Source organism: Malaclemys terrapin, chromosome 1, assembly GCF_027887155.1.
Source record: "Malaclemys terrapin pileata isolate rMalTer1 chromosome 1, rMalTer1.hap1, whole genome shotgun sequence".
NCBI classification, from domain to species: Eukaryota; Metazoa; Chordata; order Testudines; family Emydidae; genus Malaclemys; species Malaclemys terrapin.
The window spans coordinates 196,236,761-196,262,394 of NC_071505.1; the positions used below are offsets into that span (position 1 = coordinate 196,236,761).

The 25,634-nt window shown below is 44.0% G+C and overlaps 1 protein-coding gene across 1 annotated transcript; it reads right to left on the reverse strand.

Annotated features, from left to right (window-relative positions):
- Window positions 1-1,970: 1,970 nt before the first annotated feature.
- On the reverse strand, window positions 1,971-18,071 carry LOC128835522 (putative gastrointestinal growth factor xP4). The gene is made up of 7 exons (XM_054025085.1): window positions 17,990-18,071; window positions 15,573-15,719; window positions 13,395-13,541; window positions 10,365-10,511; window positions 8,352-8,498; window positions 6,209-6,355; window positions 1,971-2,143 (listed from the first exon to the last, which is right to left on the reverse strand). The coding sequence occupies exons 1-7, from the start codon at window positions 18,069-18,071 to the stop codon at window positions 2,136-2,138; spliced, it is 825 nt and encodes a 274-aa protein (XP_053881060.1). The 3' UTR covers window positions 1,971-2,135.
- Window positions 18,072-25,634: the final 7,563 nt, after the last annotated feature.

Consider the following 25,634-nt stretch of genomic DNA (forward strand, 5'->3'; position numbering starts at 1 on the left):
TGACCAACAGGGCCTATCTCAGTATCCTAGTTGGCCAGCTTACTTGCAAAGGTTCCTACTCTGGGATGGAACAGCACCCCTAGGGCTTCCTACCTGGTGACTCTTCATCTGCCCTTTAGTCCTCTGACTCTGGATCTCCAGCTGGGTCAGTCTCAGTTCAACCCCCTTCCAAGGGGGTTACAGTTCCATAAACAGTCCCTTCCCTGGGCGTGTCTAAACTCCCTTCTCTCAGGTCACAGCCACTTCCCCAATGGCTGTTGGAGACTGACCTGGGCCCACCCACTACTTTGAGCCCCAACCCAGGAAGCCTCTAAGTCGGAGCTATGTGCCACATCACTTTAACTAACTGTGTTTCCCTGGGCCACTTCCCCACGGCCCTTATCTTTGTCGAGTCCCAGCAGCCAGCCAGGAGCTCCTTCTTTGTTCCCCATTCCCGGCCAGAAACAACCTGCCTTGGCTATTTCAGCTACTACAGTCAACCAGAGCACCACTTGCTCCCCCAGTCCCAGACAGCAGGCTGAACTCACTCTGGGCCCGGAGATCCTTTTAAACAAGTCTGCTAGACCTGATTGGCTGCTGCCTGCAGCCTCTCTGATTGGCTGCATCCTACGCCGCCTCTCTAGGCAGCTTGGAGGACCCTCTCCACTGCCTTTTTCTGGGATGAGGCGTGGCATGGCAAGGCCTATAGCCAGAGGCCTCAAGGCCTAGTCCACCTCATCACAGGAGCTCACTAAATTGAGTGACTTGGCAACAAAATGCAGATGAAATTCAATACTGAAATACAAATGCAAAGTAATGCACATTGGAAAACATAAATGGAAATATTTATACAAAATGATGGGGTCTAAATTGGCTGTTGCCACTTAAGAAAGAAATCTTGGACTCATTGTGGATAGTTCTCTGAAAACATCTGCTCAATGATCAGAGGCAGTCAAAAAAGCTAACAAAATATTAGGAACCATTAGGAAAGGGATAGCTAAGAAGACAGAAAATATCATAATGAGATGATATAAATCCATGGGATATCCACACCTTGAACACTGTGCACTATTCTGGTCACTCCATCTCAAAAAAAGTACAGAGAAGGGCAACAAAAATGGCTAGATGTATGGAACACCTTCCATATGAGGAGAGATTAAGACAACTGGGACTGTTCAGTTTAGAGACAACTAACGGCCAGGGATATGGTAGAAGTCTATAAAATCATGAATGGTGTGAAGAAAGTGAATGTGGAAGTGTTATTTACCCCTGCACATGACACAAGTACCAGGGATCACCCAATGAAATTAATGGGCAGCATTAAAACAAACAAAAGGAAGTACATCTTCACACAACGCACAGTCAACTTGTGGAACTTGTTGCCAGGGGATGTTGTGAAGGCCAAAACTATAACTGTATTAAAAAAAGAATTAGATAAGGGCATGGAAGACAGTTCCATCAATAGCTATTAGCCAAGATGGTTAGGGACACAAGCTGGGATTGGATGACAGGGGATGGATCACTGAATAATTGCCCTGTTCTGGCACCAGGCACCAGCTACTGTCACAAGGGAGGATGCTGGGCTAGATGGACCATTGGTCTGACCCAGTGTGGCCATTCTGATGTTCTTATTATGGGGACCCAGTAGAGTGGGGCTCTGTCTGGTTCCCCCTGTGGTGTGAGGTTAGCGTGTGTCAAAGGCAGAAGTTGAAGCAGGCCTTCTGCTGTTCTAACTTCCCCTGATGTGAGCAGTCAGGGATCAGGGAGTTGCAGCCAGCTTTCTGAGGCCACCACTCCCTATTATGCAGCACAAACAAAGTGGAGAATCAGGGACATAATGTTGAAAGGAAGAGGAAACATTCGGAATATTAAAAACAAACTGGTATGCAACACACCATTTCTATATGTTATTTGGATTTATTGAAAATGATAAACAGTTGCCCAATATTAAACCAGTGAAGAGGATTTTTTTTTAAAAATGAGTTGGTACCCAAACCCCACCCCCATCCAGTAATTAACTGTGTCATTGTATAAGACAGGAATGACCTGGAAATCAAAATTATTAGAGTAGAAATCGCAAGATTTAAACACATTCCTTCGTCAGTGGTTCTATTGACAGAGAAGTTCCTGGGGTATGTTCCTGGGGTAGATTTTCTTTAATAATCTGAGGGTAGAAAAAAAAGGGAAAACCAATATTTTAGGGTCAGATTTTCCCATCAAGTCCACAAGTCAATGAAAAGTATTTTTCTGAATCCTAAAGCAGCAAAGCTGTGACAAATTGAGAGGTGTATATCAGGCAATTGTTCAACACAACAGTCCCCTTCTACACATCCTCAGATGACTGGACACAGTTCAGTTGGTCTAATAGAAGGTGTGTGTCAATATTTTCTTTTTCTTTAGTTCTGTTATATCCAGGAGGTGAGTAAGATCAGAGCAGAGCCCTGATAGTGGAAGTGGCATAAAGGCTGGGATGCCACAACTGGAATCTGCACCAACTTTTTGTGCCCTTCATGTGGGATTTGTGCTGATGGCTGCTGGAAGACACAGGGTCCTAGCTGTGGAGGGCCAGCAGCAGAACAAAAATATATATCAGGGGTTGGCAACCTATGGCACGCATGCCAAAGACGGCATGTGAGCTGATTTTTAATGGCACGCTGCTGTCTGCCGTAGTCCCGGCAGGGAGCAGCATGCCATTAAAAATCCTGCCCAGCCTGGCCCGGCCCGGCCCGCTTTTCTCTGCCCTCTGCCCCCCCACTCTCTCCCGAGGGGGCAGGGGGCAGAAGCTTGGTCCTGCCGGCTCCCCTGCCTCTTCCCGCAGTGTGCTGGGTTCCTGTCCCTCCTCCTCCTCTCCATCCCTCCCTCCCTGCCGGCCGATCAGCTGATGGCCCTTGTGAGGGAGGGGTTGGGGGAGGAGTGGAGTCAGCGTGCTCACTGCTTCTGGCAGAGGCAGAAAAGAAGCAGGGGCAGGGCCTTGGGGAAGGGGGGTAGTGGAATAGGGGCATATCCCCTCCAGCCCCCTGCCGTGAGCACCCCACGACTCCAGCCCACACCCCCAGCCCTCCGCCCTGACCCCCCCTCACACACACCCAGCTCTCTGCCCTGAGCCCTGCGCCCCGCCTCCCTAGGCCCCTGGCCTGAGCCCTGTACCCCCCTCACACACACCCAGCCCTCTGCTTGACTCCTTCACCACCCCCCATGACCCCAGCCCTGTCTCTGGCACCCCCACACATACCCAGGCCCCCCACACTCCATGCTCTGACACCTGCATTCCCCTCACATGCCCCCAGCCCTCTGCCCTGACTCTTGCACCTCCCACATACCCAGCCCCCCCATACCTCATGCACCTCCCACATCCTGACTCTTTCACCCCCCAAATCCCCACCCCCACCCTCAGCACCAAACGGGAGCTCCTGCACCACCACCCCCACATTCCCACCTGCACCCCTCATACCAAATGGGAGCTGCCCAGGTAAGCGCTCCACATCCAAATCTCCTGCCCCAACCCTGAGCCCCCTCCCTCATTCTAGCTCCTGGCCAGACCCTACACCCCAACCCCCAGCCTGCTCCTTCACCCCCAGCCTTGTGCTCAGTGCACTCCCACCCTCAGCTCAGTGCAGAGAGAGAGGAAGAGAATGGATCAGAACCAGGGAGAAGGTAGGTACCCACTGTATGTGGGCAGGGCCGGGACCCCAGACCGGCAACGGGCTGAGCAGGTCCGGCAGCTAGGATCCCGGCTGGCAGGAGCCAGCAGATGGAACCCCTTAGCGGCAGCAGGCTGAGCCACTCAGCCCACTGCCAGTCTGGGGTCCCGGCCGCAGGCCCCGCTCAGCCCACTGCCGGCCTAGGTGAACAGAACCCTAGACCAGCAGCGGGCTGAGCGGCCCGGTGGCGTAAGATCAACATTTTAATTTAATTTTAAATTAAGCTTTTTAAACATTTTGAGAACCTTGTTTATTTTATAATACAACAATAGTTTAGTCATATAATATATAGACTTATAGAGAGAGACTGTCTAAAAATGTTAAAATGTATTACCGGCACGTGAAAGCTTAAATTAAAGTGAATAAATGAAGACTCGGCACACCACTTCTGAAAGATTGCCGACCCCTGGTATATATCATAAACCAATACAGGAAGATGAAACAAATGTATGTCATATATCTGCATAAGGAAGAGATAACTGAGATGCCCCTACAATATTCTCTATTTTTCAGGTTAATGAAGATGAAAAAATCGCTACAGCTAGTTGAAAAGTTATTCTAATGCTAAACCATGAATTTTTTTTTACTTTTTTTTTTTTTTACTATTCCCCTCCCTACCTTCAAGTTTCCAACCAGCAGTAAAGCTGGTCAAAAAAAAAAAAAGTTGAAGTGTTTTCCAATTAAAACGTTCATGGAAAACATTTAGATTTTTAATCTAAATTAAATTAAATTAAAGTAAGACTGGTATTTTTGAAGACCAATATTGGGAGTCATATTTTTCATTAATGAAGTCCTGTTAGCTAACATAAGACACAGGACTTCCACATGCTCTTGGTTAAAGAAGAAAGCTAACAGTGTTTGTTTATAAAGTTATGCTTGTCTGCGGATAGTCACTGCAAAGGAAGGGAGTGCTAAGAGTGAGATTTTCTGTACCATGTGTGCTGAATTACCCTGGCTGGACTACTGGATCTTTATTATTCTGGTCTCACTTGACATTATCATTCATCAATGGGATATAAAGTGTTAATAAATGAACACTAGATATTATGAGTATGTTACAAACAGGATTAGTGTTATGAATGGTTATAAACACATCAGTAGAATTTGTTATAAGGCACGGTTGTAAAAAAACTAATGACCTGTTTGCCTCCAACAAGTTCTAGAAATGGATTAACCCTTGGTAATTTATTAAACCTTTATAAATCATTTATTAATGGAACGTTAATATAAAGGATGGCCATTAGTCCACTATCCTTAAAAATTATGTGGTTCCAATTTAGGCTGCCACCTGAAATACACTCTGATCATCAAAATCCTGAGAATAAAATTGAAGACTGTTGTGCATTAGGGATTAAGGCAGTTTCTGACAAAGATTTGTCTTCACAGATGTACAGATTCACAGACTGAATGGCCAAAAGGCACCATTAAAATCTTTTTTGTAACATAGGCAGTGGAATTTCACCTAGTGATCCCTTCATTGAGTCCAATAACAAGCAGAGTGTGGACAGCTATACTTGATTTAAAAGACTGCAAGTGATAAAACATTTACTGCATCTCTTGGTAAATCTCTTTCAGTGGTTAATTACCATCACTATTCAAAATTCACACCTTATTTCTAGTTTGAATTTTTCAGGCTTCAATTCCACCCACTGGATCTTGCTTCTCTTTTGTCTGCCAGATTAGAAAAATCTACCACGTTCCAGGAGATGCAGAGGGTAACTCTAGGAGGGTGACCTGCTGGGTTTCCTGGGCTGAAAAGGGAAACTACATTTTGGGAGAGAGGTTCACTGAGAAGGGACAGAGGCTGCCCATTTACTAACCATTTGCTGACGATGCCTCTAATTATTGGGCATGAGACTACTAAAGGAAAGGTTTGATCATTTCTTAGAACTTTTATTGGTGAAGATACAAATACTATGGTTGCCTATTTGGCAGCCAGTAAGTCTACAAGACAGCAAAAGTCTGATGTAGCGAGGGAACACTGGAAACCAAGAATATTTCAGATGGATACCTGGCCTGGCTTTGGGTAGGGAATGAAGCACTAGGGAACACCTTTGATGCTCGCATTAAAGCTGGTCACAAAAAATTGTCGAAATGTTTTCCAATAAAAACGTTCATGGAAAACATTTAGATTTTTAATCTAAATAACATTAAATGAAATTTCTTATTGATGTTAACGGGAGCTGGCTCATGCGGTATGTAAGGGTATCCTTTTCAAATTAGGCATTATTGGATATTTGGAGTCAGGCACAGATGGTCCACTAAACATGAGATTGGACTACTAGTACTGGGAGCCAATTAAGGATGAACCACACTGGGCAGCATGTGATACTGTGAATGTATATAAGAGAGAAAGATAAGAAAATAAAGGAAGAACCCATGAAATTCTGTCAAAAACGGATTTGCCAGCATCACACAAAGCATAACGCAGGCCGGGGAGAAAACAAGCATCATTCTCCACTTCCATTAGTTTCATATATGCAGGTAATGGGATATTTATACACATTTCATAGATAGAGGTATGTTACCTTTTTTGAGGTGAGGATAGAAACACCAGGGTACATTTGGGTACTTTGCATCAAAACAACATCCCCTAGTTTCGCATTCTTTTACTGAAATGCCTGAATAACCACAGTTCTTTCTTTCTTTTACCTTCATAGCACATTGACCTGTACCTGTTAAAGACAAAGTCCAAGATTTTGTGTATTGTCCTATTCATGGTTAGTTTTCAGTACTCTGCTCATTCAAATTATTAGCTTAATAGCGGAGTCATTTATCTCCTATACTTTCAGAAGTTAAAATTTATAGCTCTCAATATGGAATCCCCTAAATGTAAACACCCTACCAGTAGAAAAACTGGGAAATTGTGAAATGAAATCTCAGTTCTTACAAGTAAAACCTGACAAACTATAATATTGTAGAGTGGAATTTTGCAGAGGGTCTTAGAGAATTGGATGCCCAGCTCCGATTGCTTTAGTGCATTGGAATGTCAACCGCAGTCCATTGAGGTAAGAGTTGAAATCATGCTCTCCTCAATTCCAGTGTAATCCACCTTCCACCACTAAACTACAAGTATTAAGCTCCACCCTTCCACTCACATTGCAGTGCTGTGACTGGGCTCAGTAGCAGAACACACGGCCGGATTCAGCAGAAATGTGAAACGTCATGCCGAATCCAGCACGCTTGAGAGCTCTGCTGCTTCCTTTTCCTGCCTGGAACCCGTACAGCACTGTTTTCCCAGGAAAGTTCCTGTTGAGAGTAGTTTACCTGCTCCCATGGCTCACACTAAGGCTAAGTCTGGTATTCTTGAAGACAAATATTGGAGTCATCTTTCTCAATACTGAAATCCCGTTGGCTAACATAAACATTGAGTTGCAATGCCAAAAAAAGTAAAAAAATGCCATGAGTGTGTATTTAAAATGCGAACCCTACAACAAATTGGTGACCCTAAAAAGGTCTGTTACTGCCTTGAAATCAGCCCAGATACAGAATCTGGCTGATGCATCTTTACCAAATGACCCATTAGCCCATTCCTTTTTGCTATTTAAAATCAGTGGCTGGCAGGATATGATCAAATTATGCACCAATACATGATAAATTATTATTCTTTATTCTTCATTCTTAATTATATGAAATACAAACATAAAATCTACTACAGGTCTTCCAAGCACTCTTGGTTAAAGAAGGAAGCTAAGAAAGTTGATTTATAAAGTTCTGCCTCTCTGGGAATAGTCACTGTAAGGGAAGGGAGTGCTAAGAGGAGTTTTTCTGTACTATGTGTGTTGAATTGACCTGTCTGGACTACTGGATATTTATTATTCTGGTCTTACTTGATATTAAGTTTTCATTTATGCATGGCATATAAAGTGTTAATAAATGAATATTAGCTATTATGCGCATGTTACAAAGGGGATGACTGTTATGGATGGTTATATACACCTCAGTAGAAGTTGTTATAATCCAGGACTATGAATAAACTAATGACCAGTTTGGTTCCAACAATTCCTAAATATAGACTAATGCTTGGTAATTTATTAACCATTTATAAACCATTTATGAATGGAATGTTAATATAAAGTATGACCATTAATCTACTAGCCTCAAAAATTATGTGGTTTCAATTTAAGTCACCACATGAAATACGTTGTGGTTGTGGTGTTACGAACTAAGGCAGTTTCTGACAAAGATTTGCCTCTACAGAGGAACAGATTCACAGCCTGAATGGCTGGTGAAAGTGCAATCTTGGAGGGCTTCTCAACTTGTCACAGCATCACAGTCTTAGTGGGCGCCCCGGCAGATGGGTCAGAGGGCTCAGTGTTCCAGGTGACATTCGGGGGAAACCTGACACAATACCCTTTCCACATTAGGCACTATTGGATATTTTGAGTCAGGCACACATGGTCCACTAAACATGAGATTGGACCAGGACTAGTACAGGGAGCCAATTAAGGATGAACCACACTGGGCAGCATGTGATACTGTGAGTGTGTATAAGAGAAAAAAATACGAAAATAAAGGAAGAGCCCATGAAGTTCTGTCAGAAGGGGATTTGCCAGCATCACACAAAGCATAACGGAGGCCGGGGAGAAAACAAGTATCATTCTCCACCTCCATTAGTTTCATATATTCAAGTAATGGGATAATTATACACATTTCATAGAGTCATGTTACCTGTTTTGAGGTGAGGATAGAAACACCAGGGTACACCTCGGTATTTTGCATCAAAACAACATCCCCTAGTTTCGCATTCTTTTACTGAAATGCCTGAATAACCACAGTTCTTTCTTTCTTTTACGTTCATAGCACATTGACCTGTACCTGTTAAAGACAAAGTCCAAGATTTTGTGTATTGTCCTTTTCATGGTTAGTTTTCAGTACTCTGCTCATTCAAATTATTAGATTAATAGCAGTGTCATTTATCTCCTATGCTTTCAGAAGTTAAAATTCATAGCTCGCTCAATTTGGAATCCCCTAAATTTAAACACAGTACCCACTTTAAAATTGGGAAATTGAGAAATAATATCTCAGTTCTTACAAGTAAAACCTGACAGACTATAATATTGTAAAGTGGGATTCTGCGGAGGGCCTTAGAGTGTTGTTTGCCCAGCTCCAATTGCTATAGTGCATAGGAATGTCAACCGCAGTCCATTGAGGTAAGAGTTGAACTCATGCTCTCCTCAATTCCAGTGTAATCCACCTTCCACCACTAAACTACAAGTATTAAGCTCCCCCCTTCCACTCACATTGCAGTGCTGTGACTGGGCTCGGCAGCGGAACACATGGCCGGATTCAGCAGAAATGTGAAACGTCATGCCGAATCCAGCACGCTTGAGAGCTCTGCTGCTTCCTTTTCCTGCCTGGAACCCGTACAGCACTGTTTTCCCAGGAAAGTTCCTGTTGAGAGTAGTTTACCTGCTCCCATGGCTCACACTAAGGCTAAGTCTGGTATTCTTGAAGACAAATATTGGAGTCATCTTTCTCAATACTGAAATCCCGTTGGCTAACATAAACATTGAGTTGCAATGCCAAAGAAAAGTAAAAGTATGCCATGATTGTGTATTTTAAAATGCGAACCCTACAACAAATTGGTGACCCTAAAAAGGTCTGTTACTGCCTTGAAATCAGCCCAGATACAGAATCTGGCTGATGCATCTTTACCAAATGACCCATTAGCCCATTCCTTTCTGCTATTTAAAATGGGTGGCTGGCAGGATATGATCAAGTTATGCACCAATACATTTAATACATGCTACATTATTATTCTTTATTCTTCATTCTAAATTATATGAAATACGAACATAAAATCCTACTACTACACGTCTTCCAAACACTCTTGGTTAAAGAAGGAAGCTAAGAATGTTGGTTTATAAAGTTCTGCTTCTCTGGGGATAGTCATTGTAAGGGAAGGGAGTGCTAAGAGTGAGTTTTTCTGTACTATGTGTGTTGAATTGATCTGTCTGGACTACTAGATATTTATTATTCTGGTCTTACTTGATATTAAGTTTTCATTTATGCATGGCATATAGAGTGTTAATAAATGAATATTTGCTATTATGCGCATGTTACAAAGGTTATAACTGTTATGGATGGTTATATACACCTCAGTAGTTGTTATAATCCAAAGCTATAAATGAACTAATGACCTGTTTGGCGTTACAAACTAAGGCAGTTTCTGACAAAGATTTCCCTCCACAGAGGAACAGATTCACAGCCTGAATGGCAACGAGAATGATGGTGAAAGTGCAAGCTTGGAGGGCTTCGCAACTTGTCACAACAGCACAGTGTGAGTGGGCGCCCCGGCTGGTGGGTCAGAGGGCTCAGTGCTACCCCAGATCCTGGTGACACCCCGGGGGAACCTGACACAGTACCCTCTCCACATTAGGCATTATTGGATATTTTGAGTCAGGCACAGATGGTCCACTAAACATGAGATTGGACAAGGATTAGTACAGGGAGCCAATTAGGACGAACCACACTGGGCAGCATGTGATACTGTGAGTGTGTATAAGAGAGAAAGATATGAAAATAAAGGAAGAGCCCTGAACTTCTGTCAAAAGGGGATTTGCCAGCATCACACAAAGCATAACGGAGGCTGGGGAGAAAACAAGCATCATTCTCCACCTCCATTAGTTTCATATATTCAAGTAATGGGATAATTATACACATTTCATAGAGGCATGTTACCTTTTTTGAGGTGAGGATAGAAACACCACGGCACACCTGGGTATTTGTCATCAAAGCAACATCCCTTAGTTACGCATTCTTTTACTGAAATGCCTGAATAACCACAGTTCGTTCTTTCTTTTACTTTCATACCACATTCACCTGTACCTGTTTAAGACAAAGTCCAACATTTTGTGTATTGTCCTTTTCATGGTTAGTTTTCAGTACTCTGCTCATTCAAATTATTATCTTAATAGCAGTGTCATTTATCTTCTATGCTTTCAGAAGTTGAAATTTATAGCACTCTTGAAATGGAATCCCCTAAATTTAAACATCCTACCCATTTTAAAACTGGAAATCGTGAAATGATATCTCATTTCTTACAAATAAAACCTGACAAACTATAATATTGTAGAGTGGGATTCTGCGGAGGGCCTTAGAGTGTTGTTTACCCATCTCCAATTGCTTTAGTGCATAGGAATGTCAACCGCAGTCCATTGAGGTAAGAGTTGAAATCATGCTCTCCTCAATTCCAGTGTAATCCACCTTCCACCACTAAACTACAAGTATTAAGCTCCCCCCTTCCACTCACATTGCAGTGCTGTGACTGGGCTCAGTAGCAGAACACATGGCCGGATTCAGCAGAAATGTGAAACGTCATGCCGAATCCAGCACGCTTGAGAGCTCTGCTGCTTCCTTTTCCTGCCTGGAACCCGTACAGCACTGTTTTCCCAGGAAAGTTCCTGTTGAGAGTAGTTTACCTGCTCCCATGGCTAACAGTAAGGCTAAGTCTGGTATTCTTGAAGACAAATATTGGAGTCATCTTTCTCAATACTGAAATCCCATTGGCTAACATAAACATTGAGTTGCAATGCCAAAGAAAAGTAAAAGAATGCCATGATTGTGTATTTTAAAATGCGAACCCTACAACAAATTGGTGACCCTAAAAAGGTCTGTTACTGCCTTGAAATCAGCCCAGATACAGAATCTGGCTGATGCATCTTTACCAAATGACCCATTAGCCCATTCCTTCCTGCTATTTAAAATGGGTGGCTGGCAGGATATGATCAAATTATGCACCAATACATTTAATACATGCTACATTATTATTCTTTATTCTTCATTCTAAATTATATGAAATACGAACATAAAATCCTACTACTACACGTCTTCCAAACACTCTTGGTTAAAGAAGGAAACTAAGAATGTTGGTTTATAAAGTTCTGCTTCTCTGGGGATAGTCACTGTAAGGGAAGGGAGTGCTAAGAGTGAGTTTTTCTGTACTATGTGTGTTGAATTGACCTGTCTGGACTACTAGATATTTATTATTCTGGTCTTACTTGATATTAAGTTTTCATTTATGTATGGCATCTAAAGTGTTAATAAATGAATACTAGCTTTTATGCGCATGGTATAAAGGGGATGACTGTTCTGGATGGTTATATACACCTCAGTAGAAGTTGTTATAATCCAAGGCTTTGAATAAACTAATGACCTGTTTGGCTTGAACAGTTTCTAAAAATGGACTAATGCTTGGTAATTTATTAACCATTTATAAACCATTTATGAATGGAATGTTAATATAAAGGATGACCATTAGTCCACTAGCCTCAAAAATTATGTGGTTTCAATTTAAGTCGCCACCTGAAATACGTTGTTGTTGTGCGTTACGAACTAAGGGAGTTTCTGACAAAGATTTGCCTCCACAGATGAACAGATTCCAGGCTGAATGGCCACGTGAAATGCTGCTGAAAGTGCAATCTTGGAGGGCTTCGCAACTTGTCACAACAGCACAGTCTGAGTGGGCACCGGGCTGGTGGGTCAGATGGCTCAGTGGTACCCCAGTTCTAGGTGACACCCTGAGGGAACCTGACACAGTACCCTCTCCACATTAGGCATTATTGGATATTTTGAGTCAGGCACACATGGTTCACTAAACATAGGGTTACCATATTTAACAAATAAAAAAAGAGGACCCTCCATGGGGCCCTGGCCCCGCCCATTTCCCACCCCCAGCACCACCCCAACTCTGTCCCTTCCCCGCCCCAACCCCGCCCCCTTCTCCCTCCCACTCCCAGCCATGCGGAAAGGGCTGCCCGAGTACTCCCGGCTTCACGGTTTGCCGGGCAGCCCCCAGATCCTGCGCCCCTGGCCGGTGCTTCCCCAGCGCAGCAGGAGCCCGGGAGGGGAAGCGCCCAGTTGGGGGCGCAGGGTCTGGAGGCTGCCTGGCAAACTGTGAAGCCAGTAGCGCTTGGGCTTCGGGCAGCCCCTATGCCTCCGGACTCTGCGCCCCTGGCCGGGCACTTCCCCTCCCGGGCTCCGGCGGCACAGGGTCTGGAGGCATGGGGGCTGCCCAAAGCCCGTAGCGCTCGGCTCTTAAACAGAGCCGAAGAGTCAGGTGAGGAGCAGAGCCGCCACGGCCGGAGGCTCTGCTCCTCCCCTGACTCTTCGGCTCTGTTTAAGAGCCGAGTTGTCCCAGTGCTACCGTCTTCGGGCAGCTTTCATGCCTCCGGACCCTGCGTCGCGGAGCCCGGAAGGGGAAGTGTCCGGCTGGCGGCTGGGGTCCGGAGGCATGGGGGCTGCCTGAAGCCCATAGCGCTCGGGCAGCTCGGCTCTTAAACTGAGCCGAAGAGTCAGGGGAGGAGCAGAGCAGCCGCGGGAGGGGAAGTGCCCGGCCGGCATTTTCCCGGACATGTTCGGCTTTTTGGCAGATCCCCCCGGACGGGGGTTTGATTGCCGAAAAGCCGGACATGTACGGGAAAAACTGGACGTATGGTAACCCTAACTAAACATGAGATTGGAGAAGGACTAGTACAGGGAGCCAATTAAGGATGAACCACACTGGGCAGCATGTGATACTGTGAGTGTGTATAAGAGAAAAAAATACGAAAATAAAGGAAGAGCCCATGAAGTTCTGTCAGAAGGGGATTTGCCAGCATCACACAAAGCATAACGGAGGCCGGAGAGAAAACAAGCATCATTCTCCACTTCCATTAGTTTCATATATTCAAGTAATGGGATAATTATACACATTTCATAGAGGCATGTTACCTGTTTTGAGGTGAGGATAGAAACACCACGGCACACCTGGGTATTTTGCATCAAAACAACATCCCCTAGTTTGGCATTCTTTTACTGAAATGCCTGAATAACCACAGTTCTTTCTGTCTTTTACGTTCATAGCACATTGACCTGTACCTGTTAAAGACAAAGTCCAAGATTTTGTGTATTGTCCTTTTCATGGTTAGTTTTCAGTACTCTGCTCATTCAAATTATTAGATTAATAGCAGTGTCATTTATCTCCTATGCTTTCAGAAGTTAAAATTCATAGCTCGCTCAATTTGGAATCCCCTAAATTTAAACACAGTACCCACTTTAAAATTGGTAAATTGAGAAATAATATCTCAGTTCTTACAAGTAAAACCTGACAGACTATAATATTGTAAAGTGGGATTCTGCGGAGGGCCTTAGAGTGTTGTTTGCCCAGCTCCGATTGCTATAGTGCACAGGAATGTCAACCGCAGTCCATTGAGGTAAGAGTTGAAATCATGCTCTCCTCAATTCCAGTGTAATCCACCTTCCATCACTAAACTACAAGTATTAAGCTCCCCCCTTCCACTCACATTGCAGTGCTGTGACTGGGCTCAGTAGCGAAACACATGGCCGGATTCAGCAGAAATGTGAAACGTCATGCCGAATCCAGGACACTTGAGAGCTCTGCTGCTTCCTTTTCCTGCCTGGAACCCGTACAGCACTGTTTTCCCAGGAAAGTTCCTGTTGAGAGTAGTTTACCTGCTCCCATGGCTCACACTAAGGCTAAGTCTGGTATTCTTGAAGACAAATATTGGAGTCATCTTTCTCAATACTGAAATCCCATTGGCTAACATAAACATTGAGTTGCAATGCCAAAGAAAAGTAAAAGAATGCCATGATTGTGTATTTTAAAATGCGAACCCTACAACAAATTGGTGACCCTAAAAAGGTCTGTTACTGCCTTGAAATCAGCCCAGATACAGAATCCGGCTGATGCATCTTTACCAAATGACCCATTAGCCCATTCCTTTCTGCTATTTAAAATGGGTGGCTGGCAGGATATGATCAAATTTTGCACCAATACATTTAATACATGCTACATTATTATTCTTTATTCTTCATTCTAAATTATATGAAATACGGACATAAAATCCTACTACTACACGTCTTCCAAACACTCTTGGTTAAAGAAGGAAGCTAAGAAAGTTGATTTATAAAGTTCTGCCTCTCTGGGAATAGTCACTGTAAGGGAAGGGAGTGCTAAGAGGAGTTTTTCTGTACTATGTGTGTTGAATTGACCTGTCTGGACTACTGGATATTTATTATTCTGGTCTTACTTGATATTAAGTTTTCATTTATGCATGGCATATAGAGTGTTAATAAATAAATATTAGCTATTATGCACATGTTACAAAGGGGATGACTGTTATGGATGGTTATATACACCTCAGTAGAAGTTGTTATAATCCAAGGCTATAAATAAACTAATGACCTGTTTGGCTTGAACAGTTTCTAAAAATGGACTAATGCTTGGTAATTTATTAACCATTTTAAACCATTTATGAATGGAATGTTAATATAAAGTATGACCATTAGTCCACTAGCCTTAAAAATTATATGGTTTCAATTGAAGTCGCCACCTGAAATACGTTGTGGTTGTGCGTTACAAACTAAGGCAGTTTCTGACAAAGATTTGCCTCCACAGAGGAACAGATTCACAGCCTGAATGGCAACGAGAATGATGGCGAAAATGCATGCTTGGAGGGCTTCGCAACTTATCACAGCAGCACAGTGTGAGTGGGTGCCCTGGCTGGTGGGTCAGATGGCTCAGTGGTACCCCAGATCCAGGTGACACCCTGGGGGAACCTGACACGGTACCCTCTCCACATTAGGCATTATTGGATATTTTGCGTCAGGCACATGTGGTCCACTAAACAGGAGATTGGACTAGGACTAGTACAGGGAGCCAATTAAGGATGAACCACACTGGTCAGCATGTGATACTGTGAGTGTGTATAAGAGAGAAAAATAAGAAAATAAAGGAAGAGACCATGAGGGTCTGTCAAAAAGAGATTTGCCAGCTTCACACAAAGCATAATGCAGGCCGGGGAGAAAACAAGCATCACTCTCCACTTCCATTAGTTTCATATATTCAAGTAATGGGATAATTATACACATTTCATAGAGGTATCTTACCTGTTCTGAGGTGAGGATAGAAACACCACGGCACACCTGGGTATTTGTCATCAAAACAACATCCTTTAGTTGTGCATTCTTTTTCTGAAATGCCTGCATAACCACAGTTCGTTCTTTCTTTTACTTTCATACCACATTCAGCTGTTCCTGTTAAAGACAAAGTCCAAGATTTTGTATATTGTCCTATTCATGATTAGTTTTCAGTACTCTGCTCATTCAAATTATTATCTTAATAGCAGTGTCATTTATCTTCTATGCTTTCAGAAGTTGAAATTTATAGCTCTCTCGAAATGGAATCCCCTAAATTTAAACACAGTACCCATAGAAAAATTGGGAAGTTGTTAAATGATATCTCAGTTCTTACAAGTAAAACCTGACAGACTATAATATTGTAGAGTGGGATTCTGCAGGGGGCCTTAGAGTGTTGTTTGCCCAGCTCCGATTGCTATAGTGCACAGGAATGTCAACCGCAGTCCATTGAGGTAAGAGTTGAAATCATGCTCTCCTCAATTCCAGTGTAATCCACCTTCCACCACTAAACTACAAGTATTAAGCTCCCCCCTTCCACTCACAATGCAGTGCTGTGAATGGGCTCAGTAGCGAAACACACAGCCGGATTCAGCAGAAATGTGAAACGTCATGGCGAATCCAGCACGCTTGAGAGCTCTGCTGCTTCCTTTTCCTGCCTGGAACCCGTACAGCACTGTTTTCCCAGGAAAGTTCCTGTTGAGAGTAGTTTACCTGCTCCCATGGCTCACACTAAGGCTAAGTCTGGTATTCTTGAAGACAAATATTGGAGTCATCTTTCTCAATACTGAAATCCCGTTGGCTAACATAAACATTGAGTTGCAATGCCAAAGAAAAGTAAAAGAATGCCATGAATGTGTATTTTAAAATGCGAACCCTACAACAAATTGGTGACCCTAAAAAGTTCTGTTACTGCTTTGAAATCAGCCCAGATACAGAATCCAGCTGATGCATCTTTACCAAATGACCCATTAGCCCATTCCTTTCTGCTATTTAAAATGGGTGGCTGGCAGGATATGATCAAATTTTGCACCAATACATTTAATACATGCTACATTACTATTCTGTATTCTTCATTCATATTATATGAAATACGAACATAAAATCCTACTACTACACGTCTTCCAAACACTCTTGGTTAGAGAAGGAAACTAAGAATGTTGGTTTACAAAGTTCTGCTTCTCTGGGGATAGTCACTGTAAGAGAAGGGAGTGCTAAGAGTGAGTTTTTCTGTACTATGTGTGTTGAATTGACCTGTCTGGACTACTGGATATTTATTATTCTGGTCTTACTTGATGTTTTCTTTTATCAATGGCAAATAAAGTGTTAATAAATTAATACTAGCTATTATGTGCATGTTACAAACCGGATTAGTCTTATGGATAGTTATAAACACATCACTAGAAGTTGTTATAAGCCACGGTTATAAACAAACTAATGACCTGTTTGGCTCCAACAACTTGAAAAAATGGATGAACCCTTTGTAATTTATTAACCCTTTATAAACCATTTATGAATGGAATGTTAATGTAAAGGATGACCATTAGTTCACTATAGTTAAAAATTATGTTGTTTCAATTTAAATGCCACCTGAAATATGCTATGGTCATCAAAATCTGTGAATAAATTTGAAGTCTGTTCTGCATTAGGAGCTAAGACAAAGATTTGCCTCCACAGATGTACAGACTCACAGACTGAATGGCCGAAAGGCACCATTAAAACCCTCTGTGTAACATAGGCCCTAGAATTTCACTTAGTGCAGTGGTTCTGAAATGAGGGCCGCCACTTTTTCAGTGAAAGCCCCTGGCGGGCTGGGCCAGTTTGTTTACCTGCCGCATCCACGGGTTCGGACAATCGCAGCTCCCACTGGCCATGATTCGCTGCTCCAGGCCAATGGGGGCTGTGGGAAGCGGTGGCCAGCACATCCCTCGGCCCACGCCACTTCCTTCAGTCTCCATTGGCCTGGAGCGGTGAACCATTCCAGGAGATCTAGAGTGTTGACCTGCTGGGTTTCCTGGCCTGAAATGGGAAACTCTACATTTTGGGAGAGAGGTTTACTGAGAAGGGACAGAGGCTGCCCATTTAATAACAATTTCCCGATGATGCTTCTAATTACTGGGCATGAGTCGGTTTCTACTTCAGGAAAGGTTTGATCAGTTCTTAGAACTTCCATTGGAGAAGCTACAAATTCTACAGTTGCCTATTTGGCAACCAGTATCTCTGAGATCAAAAGTCTGATGTAGGGAGAGAACACTGGAAACCAAGAATATTTCCCATAGATACATTACCTTGCTTTGAGTAGGGAATGAAGCATGGTCATATGAAGTCAATAGAAGTTTTGTATTGGCTCATACATCATCACTTTGGGATGAAATGTTAATTGTACTTACTTGGTATTTCACCTCCTTCAATCAGGATTCTGCATTCCAATACCAGGACAATCGCCAGTAACCAAAACCCCTTCTCTTCCATTTCAGTTTGTAATCTTCAGCCTATAGATTCTTCTGAAAAATTTAAATATAGGATGAAAATCTTTCACATCTAGAGGGGCTCATTGCATATCCTCAGGTATATCTGTGAATTAAAGGCTTGATCAAAAAGCTCATTGAAGTCAATGGAGCAAAGACAGGTCTGTCTCCCAAGATCTGTGAGAGTGAGGGATCATCTTTCAGGATACAACCGCAGTTGCTCCAATCCCTCAGACAGAGACATTCACCTACAAGATATCTATCAATCATTCTTAAAACTACAATACTCACCTGCTGAAGTGAAAAAACAAGTTGACAGAGCCAGAAGAGTATCCAGAAGTCACCCTCTACAGGACAGGCCCAACAAAGAAAATAACAGAACACCACTAGCTGTCACCTTCAGCCCCCAACTAAAACCTCTCCAGCGCATCATCAAAGATCTACAACCTATCCTGAAAGATGATCCCTCACTTTCACAGATCTTGGGAGACAGACCTGTCCTCACTTACAGACAGCCCCCAAACCTGAAGCAAATACTCATCAGCAACCACACACCACAGAACAAAAACATTAACCCAGGAACCTATCCTTGCAACAAAGACTGATGCCAACTCTGTCCACATAGCTATTCAAGTGACATCATCATAGGACCTAATCACATCAGCCATGCTATCAGGGGCTCGTTCACCTGCACAGCTACCAGTGTGCTATATGCCATCATGTGCCAGCAATGCCCCGCTGCCATGTAAATTGGCCAAACCGGACAGTCTCTGTGCAAAAGAATAAATGGACACAAATCTGACATCAGGAATCATAACATTCAAAAACCAGTAGGAGAACACTTCAAACTCTCTGATCACTCAGTAACAGATTTAAAAGTGGCAATCTTGCAGCAAAAAAGCTTCAAAAACAGACTCCAAAGAGAAACTGCTGAAATTGAATTAATATGCAAACTAGATACCATCAATTTAGGCTTGAATAGAGACTGGGAATGGCTGAGCCATTGCACACATTGAATCTATTTCCCCATGTTAAGTATCCTCACACCTTCTTGTCAAACTGTCTGATATGGGCCATCTTGATTATCACTACAAACATTTTTTCTCTCCTGCTGATAATTGCTCATCTTAATTAATTAGCCTCTTAGATTTGGTAGGGCAACTTCCACCTTTTCATGTTCTCTGTATGTGTATATATATCTCCTTACTATATGTTCTATTCTATGCATCCGATGAATTGGGATGTAGCCCACAAAAGCTTATGCTCAAATAAATTTGTTAGTCTCTAAGGTGCCACTAGTACTCCTGTTCTTTTATCAGTTTCTAGATTCTGATTACATTTTCCAGACAATGATCCATCTATTGCATGTATATCTTTTCACTCCATCTACACTACAAAAATATCCATGTTTAAACATGGTTGTGTAATAAACATGGTTGTGACTAAGCTGTCTTATAGTGTGTAGTTTCTTCTCTGTGTTGACATTTAAAACCTATTTTTATAACTATGCTAGAGAGAAAACCATGTTTTAATCCTAGTAGATACATATGAGATGATTTTTTTCTCAAATTAATTATACACCAGAGTAACTCTGTTGGCTTCAGCAGGGTTACCCCTAATGTACATGGGGTTGTCTACACTTATACTGCTGCAGCAGCACAGCTGCACTGCTGTGGCACTTAGCGAAGATGCTACCTAGCCAACAGGACACCCTTTCTCGTTGGCATAGGAACTCCACCTCCCCTAATGCCAGTAGCTTGGTCGATAGGAGAAGCCCTCCCATCAACATAGCACTGACTACACTAGGAATTAGATCGGTCTAATGATGTTAGTCACAGATGTGACTTTTCCACACTCCCGAGCAATGTAGTTATACAGACGTACATTTGTAGTGTAGATCAGGGCTTAAGGAAGAGCAGAATCAGGCATAATTTCAACTGTCATAGTGTTGCTGGGGTTCTCAGGGCTACCAGGTATCCTGATGCAGAGCTAAGAGCTGAGCCCCTGCTAGAGCCCAGGAGCCTCCAGCTCTGTGGCAGGGAGCTTGGAAGCCTTGAGGACCCAGACTCTAGGGCAGTCTACATGGCAGGGTTGCTCTGGAACCACAAACCCTGGAAACACTGCAGTCCCCAGTCACAAGTCATTCCACATAGTGAGGTTGCCCCAGAGCCACGGAGGCCAGAAACCCTCCTGTAACCAATTCCAAGGCAGCCCATGCGGCAGAGCTGCCCCACAGCCATGAACCCTGGAAGCCCAGATTCCCCAGCAGCTCATCATGTGAGCTGGCAGGAAACCAGCCAAAGTGCCATCAGATCCCTGCCCGTGTTTCGTCAGGAGTTTGTTGAAACTGAGATGTTTTCACAAATGTTGTTTTGACAAATTGGCATTTTCCTAATAAAAATCTGTTTCCCTGGAAAATTCCTGACCAGGTCTAGTCCAAACACATTACATCTCCTGGTTCTCCTTTATCCACTAATTTGTTAACACCCTAAAAAGAATTATAATAGGTTAGAAAGATAATTTTCCCTTGCAGGAGCTCCGCTGGTCCTCTCTTTATACTATACCAAATTCACGGCCATGAAAAACGCATCACTGACCGTGAAATCTGGTCTTCTTCTGTGAAATCTAGTCATTTGTGTGCTTTTACCCCATATTATACAATTTCATGGGGGAGACCAGCATTTGCAAATTGGGGGTCCTGACTCAAAAGGGAGTTTCAGGGGGGTTGCAAAGTTATTTTAGGGGTGGGTCACGGTATTGCCACCCTTACTTCTGCACTGCCTTCAGAGATGGGCAGACAGAAAGTGGCAGCTGTTGGCCAAGTGCCCAGCTCTGAAGGCAGTGCCCCATCAGCACAGAAGTAAGGGTGGAAATACCATACCATGCCATTACTTCTGCACTGCTGCCTTCAGAGCTGGGCGGCCAGAGAGTGGCAGCTGCTGACTGAGGGCCCAGCTCTGCAGGCAGCAATGTAGAAGTAAAGATGGCAATACCAAAACATGCCATCCTTACTTCTGCGCTGCTGCTGGTCGTGGCTCGGCCTTTAGAGCTGGGCTTCCAGACAGCAGCCACCGCTCTCCAACTGCCCAGCTCTGAAGGCAGCACTGCCACCAGCAGCAGCGCAGAACTAAGGGTAGCAGTACTGCAACCTCCCCTACAATGACCTTGTGACCACCCCACAACTCCTTTTTGGGACAGGACCACTACAATTACAATACCATGAAATTTCAGATTTAAATAGCTGAAATAATGAAATTTACCATTTTTAAAATTCTATGACCATGAAATTGACCAAAATGGACCATGACTTTGGTAGGGCCCTAGCTATCATGTAAGTGTTTTATAATTCTCTATTTTTTAACTTAAGGTATATGGTCCTGAAGTAAGGCTCCCTGATCTGTAGTTCCCAGGCTCACTTTAAGTACCTGTTTAAAAATAGCAACAACATTGGCTACCTTCCAATCTACTAACATAGTAATTAATTTTCATTCTCTATTACAGATTTTTGTTAACAGCTCAGCCAAGTCACCAACCAGTCAAGATGACTTCTTGCTCTTTTATTTTATCCATTTGTTCCAGCATGTCTTAAGTCAGGCCTGCACAACATGCGGCCCTGGGGGCCGCATGCGGCCCGTGTGGGCTCACTGTGTGGCCCATGGGGGGTGAATAGGCAAGCGGCGGGTGAGGGAGGGAGGCTAAGGAGGCGAACGGGAGGGTAGTGGCGGGGGGGCAGGTGAGCCGGCGAGCAGTGAGTTTGTGGCTGACCTGGTCTACTGATCTGGTCTGGCTCCCATCCCATCTCCAAGGGTTCAGCTGTCTGGAGGTGCCTGCCTTCCATGCCTTCCTCATTCATACCTCATTCATTCAACAGGGCAATTGATTACAAAGTGGGGGGAAAATCTTATTCTACTTCTAGCAAAAAGACATTTTTCTTTTACCTTAATTATACTACCTTAGGAGCCCGCTATAACATATTACAAAGGTTCAATACCGCTGTTTTGGTGGGGCGGCGCTGGGGAAGGAGGGTTTGTTTCTGCGGGGCGGGCGGCGCAGGGGGGGTGTTTCGGAGGGTCTGGGTGGCACTGGGGGGTTGTTTCCATGGGGAGGGCAGCGCTGGGGGAGGGGTTGGCAGTGCTGGGGGAGGGGGTTCGGTGGGGCCGGGGGGTTTTGGCCCTCAGCTGTTTTCTTTGGAGTAATTTGGCCCTCGCCGCTTTATGAGTTGTGCAGGCCTGTCTTAAGTTGACACCTCACTCTCTAGTACTGCCACTTCTTTATTGCCACCTGTATAAAGTATCTCAGGGGTAGGTATCTGCCCATCATCCCCTTTTAGAAAGGCTGAGGTGTATTTTTTTAGTAACTTCTCTGCAGTGTCCTTTTCCTCCCTAGTAGTTTAATAAACCCCGAAAGGCTTCTTGCTTCAGATATTCTTTGAGAATGTCTTGTTTTTTGTCTTTATCTTTGGCTATTTGCTTCTCAAATTCCCTCTTGGCCCTTCTGCTGTACTATCTGCTTTTCAAAGGTACTGATCACCCACTATTCTCACTGAAGCAAATGAAAACTGTGGATTCACAGCACCTTTGGAAAAAATCAGGCCACGTTTTTTTCCATCTGCCCTGAATAACAATCAGTCTCTGGGATGAAATGCAACAATCACAGTTTACAATATAATCAATACAGTTAATTGATCAAAAGCACTGAAGGAAAATTAGCAGGGAAATACGTACCTGGGGCTCGAGGTTCTTGCTGAGTGAGCACCAAGAGTTTAGTTCTCCTATTTATACTTGTACCTGCCATAGTAATAACCAATCAATTGCGTTAAATAGTTCCATTTGGTAGATTTATTCACTGTGTGATCAGCTAGTTAAAATTTAGCATGTGATTACTTTAAAAACATCTTTGACCAGGATATAAACAGGATATAGAATAGTGAGCAGCTGGTTCCTTATTTTATACTGACACACCCATCAACATATTGTTTCTAAAAGGTCACAGGAGGTCTGTTGTGAGCAGGGCCGGTGCAACCCATTAGGCGACCTAGGCGGTCACCTAGGGCGCTACAATTTGGGGGGCGGCGACTGCGGCGGTATTTTGGCAGTGGGACCTTCCACCGGCTCTGTGGGGGGCGGCATTTTGGGGCAGGACCTTCCGCCGCCTAGGGCAGCAGAAAAGCTGGCGGCGCTCCTGGTTGTGAGTCAAAAAGTTTAACTTAGAATCTGTTGGATTCTGCTTCCCAAAATTTGCCTAACAGCAGATCTGTTTATTTAGGGCCTATCCTAGATACATACAGTTGAATCTGCTGGAAGAGACAGAGATGACACGTGGATGGGGGTCACATGGGGTCACATGCCCCCCCAATTTTTGCTAGGGTTTGCTGGCCCCGCTTGTCACATGGTGAGGCCGGGCCTCCTTTCTGCATGGTAGCTGCTGGAGCCAGCAAGCTGGGAGCTGTGGCCATGCCGAGAGGCAGGGGCAAGCAGCTGGTACCTGCAGGGTGACCCGCTGCTTTTGCTGCTGCCTCTCCCGCAGAGCTAACACCTGGGAGCTGCAGGGAGGGGCTGCTGAGAGTAAGAAGGGGGTGCATGCCTGGGGGGGGGGGCATGACTGAAGCTGTTGGAGGTGGTGAACCTTTAAAATGTGCCACCCCCCCACTCAGCAGCCACCAGTCATCTTTGACAACAGACCTATCTCTTTGTGGCAGATTTCAGAGTAGCAGCCATGTTAGTCTGTATCCGCAAACAGAAGAACAGGAGTACTTGTGGCACCTTAGAGACTAACAAATTTATTAGAGCATAAGCTTTTGTGGACTACAGCCCACTTGCATCCGAAGAAGTGGGCTGTAGTCCACGAAAGCTTATGCTCTAATAAATTTGTTAGTCTCTAAGGTGCCACAAGTACTCCTGTTCTTCTGTTTGTGGCAGAGTTTCCTCTGAGAGCCCAATCTTCAGGTGTACAGCCCAAGGGTCAACCTGAAGAGTCCTGAACTCTGACAGCTTATCCCATGAGTGTGACAAGGAGGAACTGAGCAGCTGGTTTTAAGAGCACGAAGCACCTGGAAATCATTCCTGAATTCCAGGACAAAGTGCACACCCAGAAGAAACAATCTCCTTTCTTAGCTCTAAAACCTCTCTCAGTTCCCTGTGATATGCACCTCTGGCACCCTGCCTTCTAGTGCAGGGTGATAGTGACATAGTCTGGCTGTACCAGCATTACCTGTAGGGGCTGGAGGAAGTGCTGGACTGAATCTGGTTGCAGTACTTCCTTCTCTCCTGTAGGTAGCACTATCCCAGCAGAGACAAACAGAACATTGATGAAAGAGGTGTTTGTGGGGATTGATTATGGCTGTTGCTGGGACTATAAACAGCTCCAGAGAAGTACCACATCCTGGGGTGATTTGCATATCCTGGTTCAGAGCCGTCCCAGAAGAGATGTGAGACACAAAGAAAGGGTGTAAAGGGCAAGTTTGAACTGACAGAGAGGCCTTCCTTTTGATGCCACAAACAGATGTGACCCCAAAGGACCTTTTCCATAATGAAAGAGACAGGGTGGGTGAGGTAATATCTTTAATTAGAGCAACTTCTGTTGGTGGGAGGTTCAAGAGATCTCTGTGTAGTTCAAAAGCTTGAACCTCCCACCAAGCGAATATCTTTGGTGATATATAGGAAGTCCTCTAACATGTAAACAGGTCTCAGAGTTGGTAAAGTGAACTGAACATGCTGTGAGATCTTGCTTCCCAGTAGGATTGGAATTTGAATCCAGGCCAGGCCACTGAAGAAGAAAAGCTACTGTTTACCAGCTGTTCAGCAATTCACATGCAAAGTGAGTTAGCCCAGTTCCTAGTGGGACAGATGTCCAAAGCATCCACCCCAATGCCATTGGCAGGCTCAGTACAGAAGACTTTGTTTACACTAGAAAGTTTGCTGTTTTAACCACCCCACCCTAGCATGGATGCAGATACTAGATATATAAGTGCTCGTAGCTTCCTGAACCAGAATAACCTATATTGACATAAGCCCACTTAAACATTTAAAAAACAAAACTAAATACATTTTTCATGGGAGCTCACAGCAGAAAACAAGCACAAGGAGATTTCCCTCAACTCCCTACCTCAGTCCCTATTGATTCTGCCTTTCTTCACCTCCCAAGTTCAAGGCAGCCTGCCTCTCCCCCCGAAAACCATCAGGGATATAGAAGTGTTCTTGACCTGGCTGGTTCTCTTTCCTCCCACTCTGGTATCCCTGCCACTTCTACCCCACACACCAATTAGAAGCAAGAAAAAGGACAGATTTTGGAGCCTGATTCTTTTTGCTATAGCAGTAGCTTCTATAGGACCATCTAGCACTTCTGTGCCTGCTCGATTAGCCCCTGTACCCTGTAGATTTACTCTTCCACAAAACCTTCCCCGCATCTATATCTGCCACCGATGGAATATCTGAGCTGCAGAAGACACGGATAATAACCAAAGGGTGTGCCATGTAGATTTGCTCCTCCCCACCTTGCCACTAGCATCTGCCACCGATCGGAAAAGAGACAAACAATTAAGGCTGTTGTGAAATTCACCAGCTGAAAT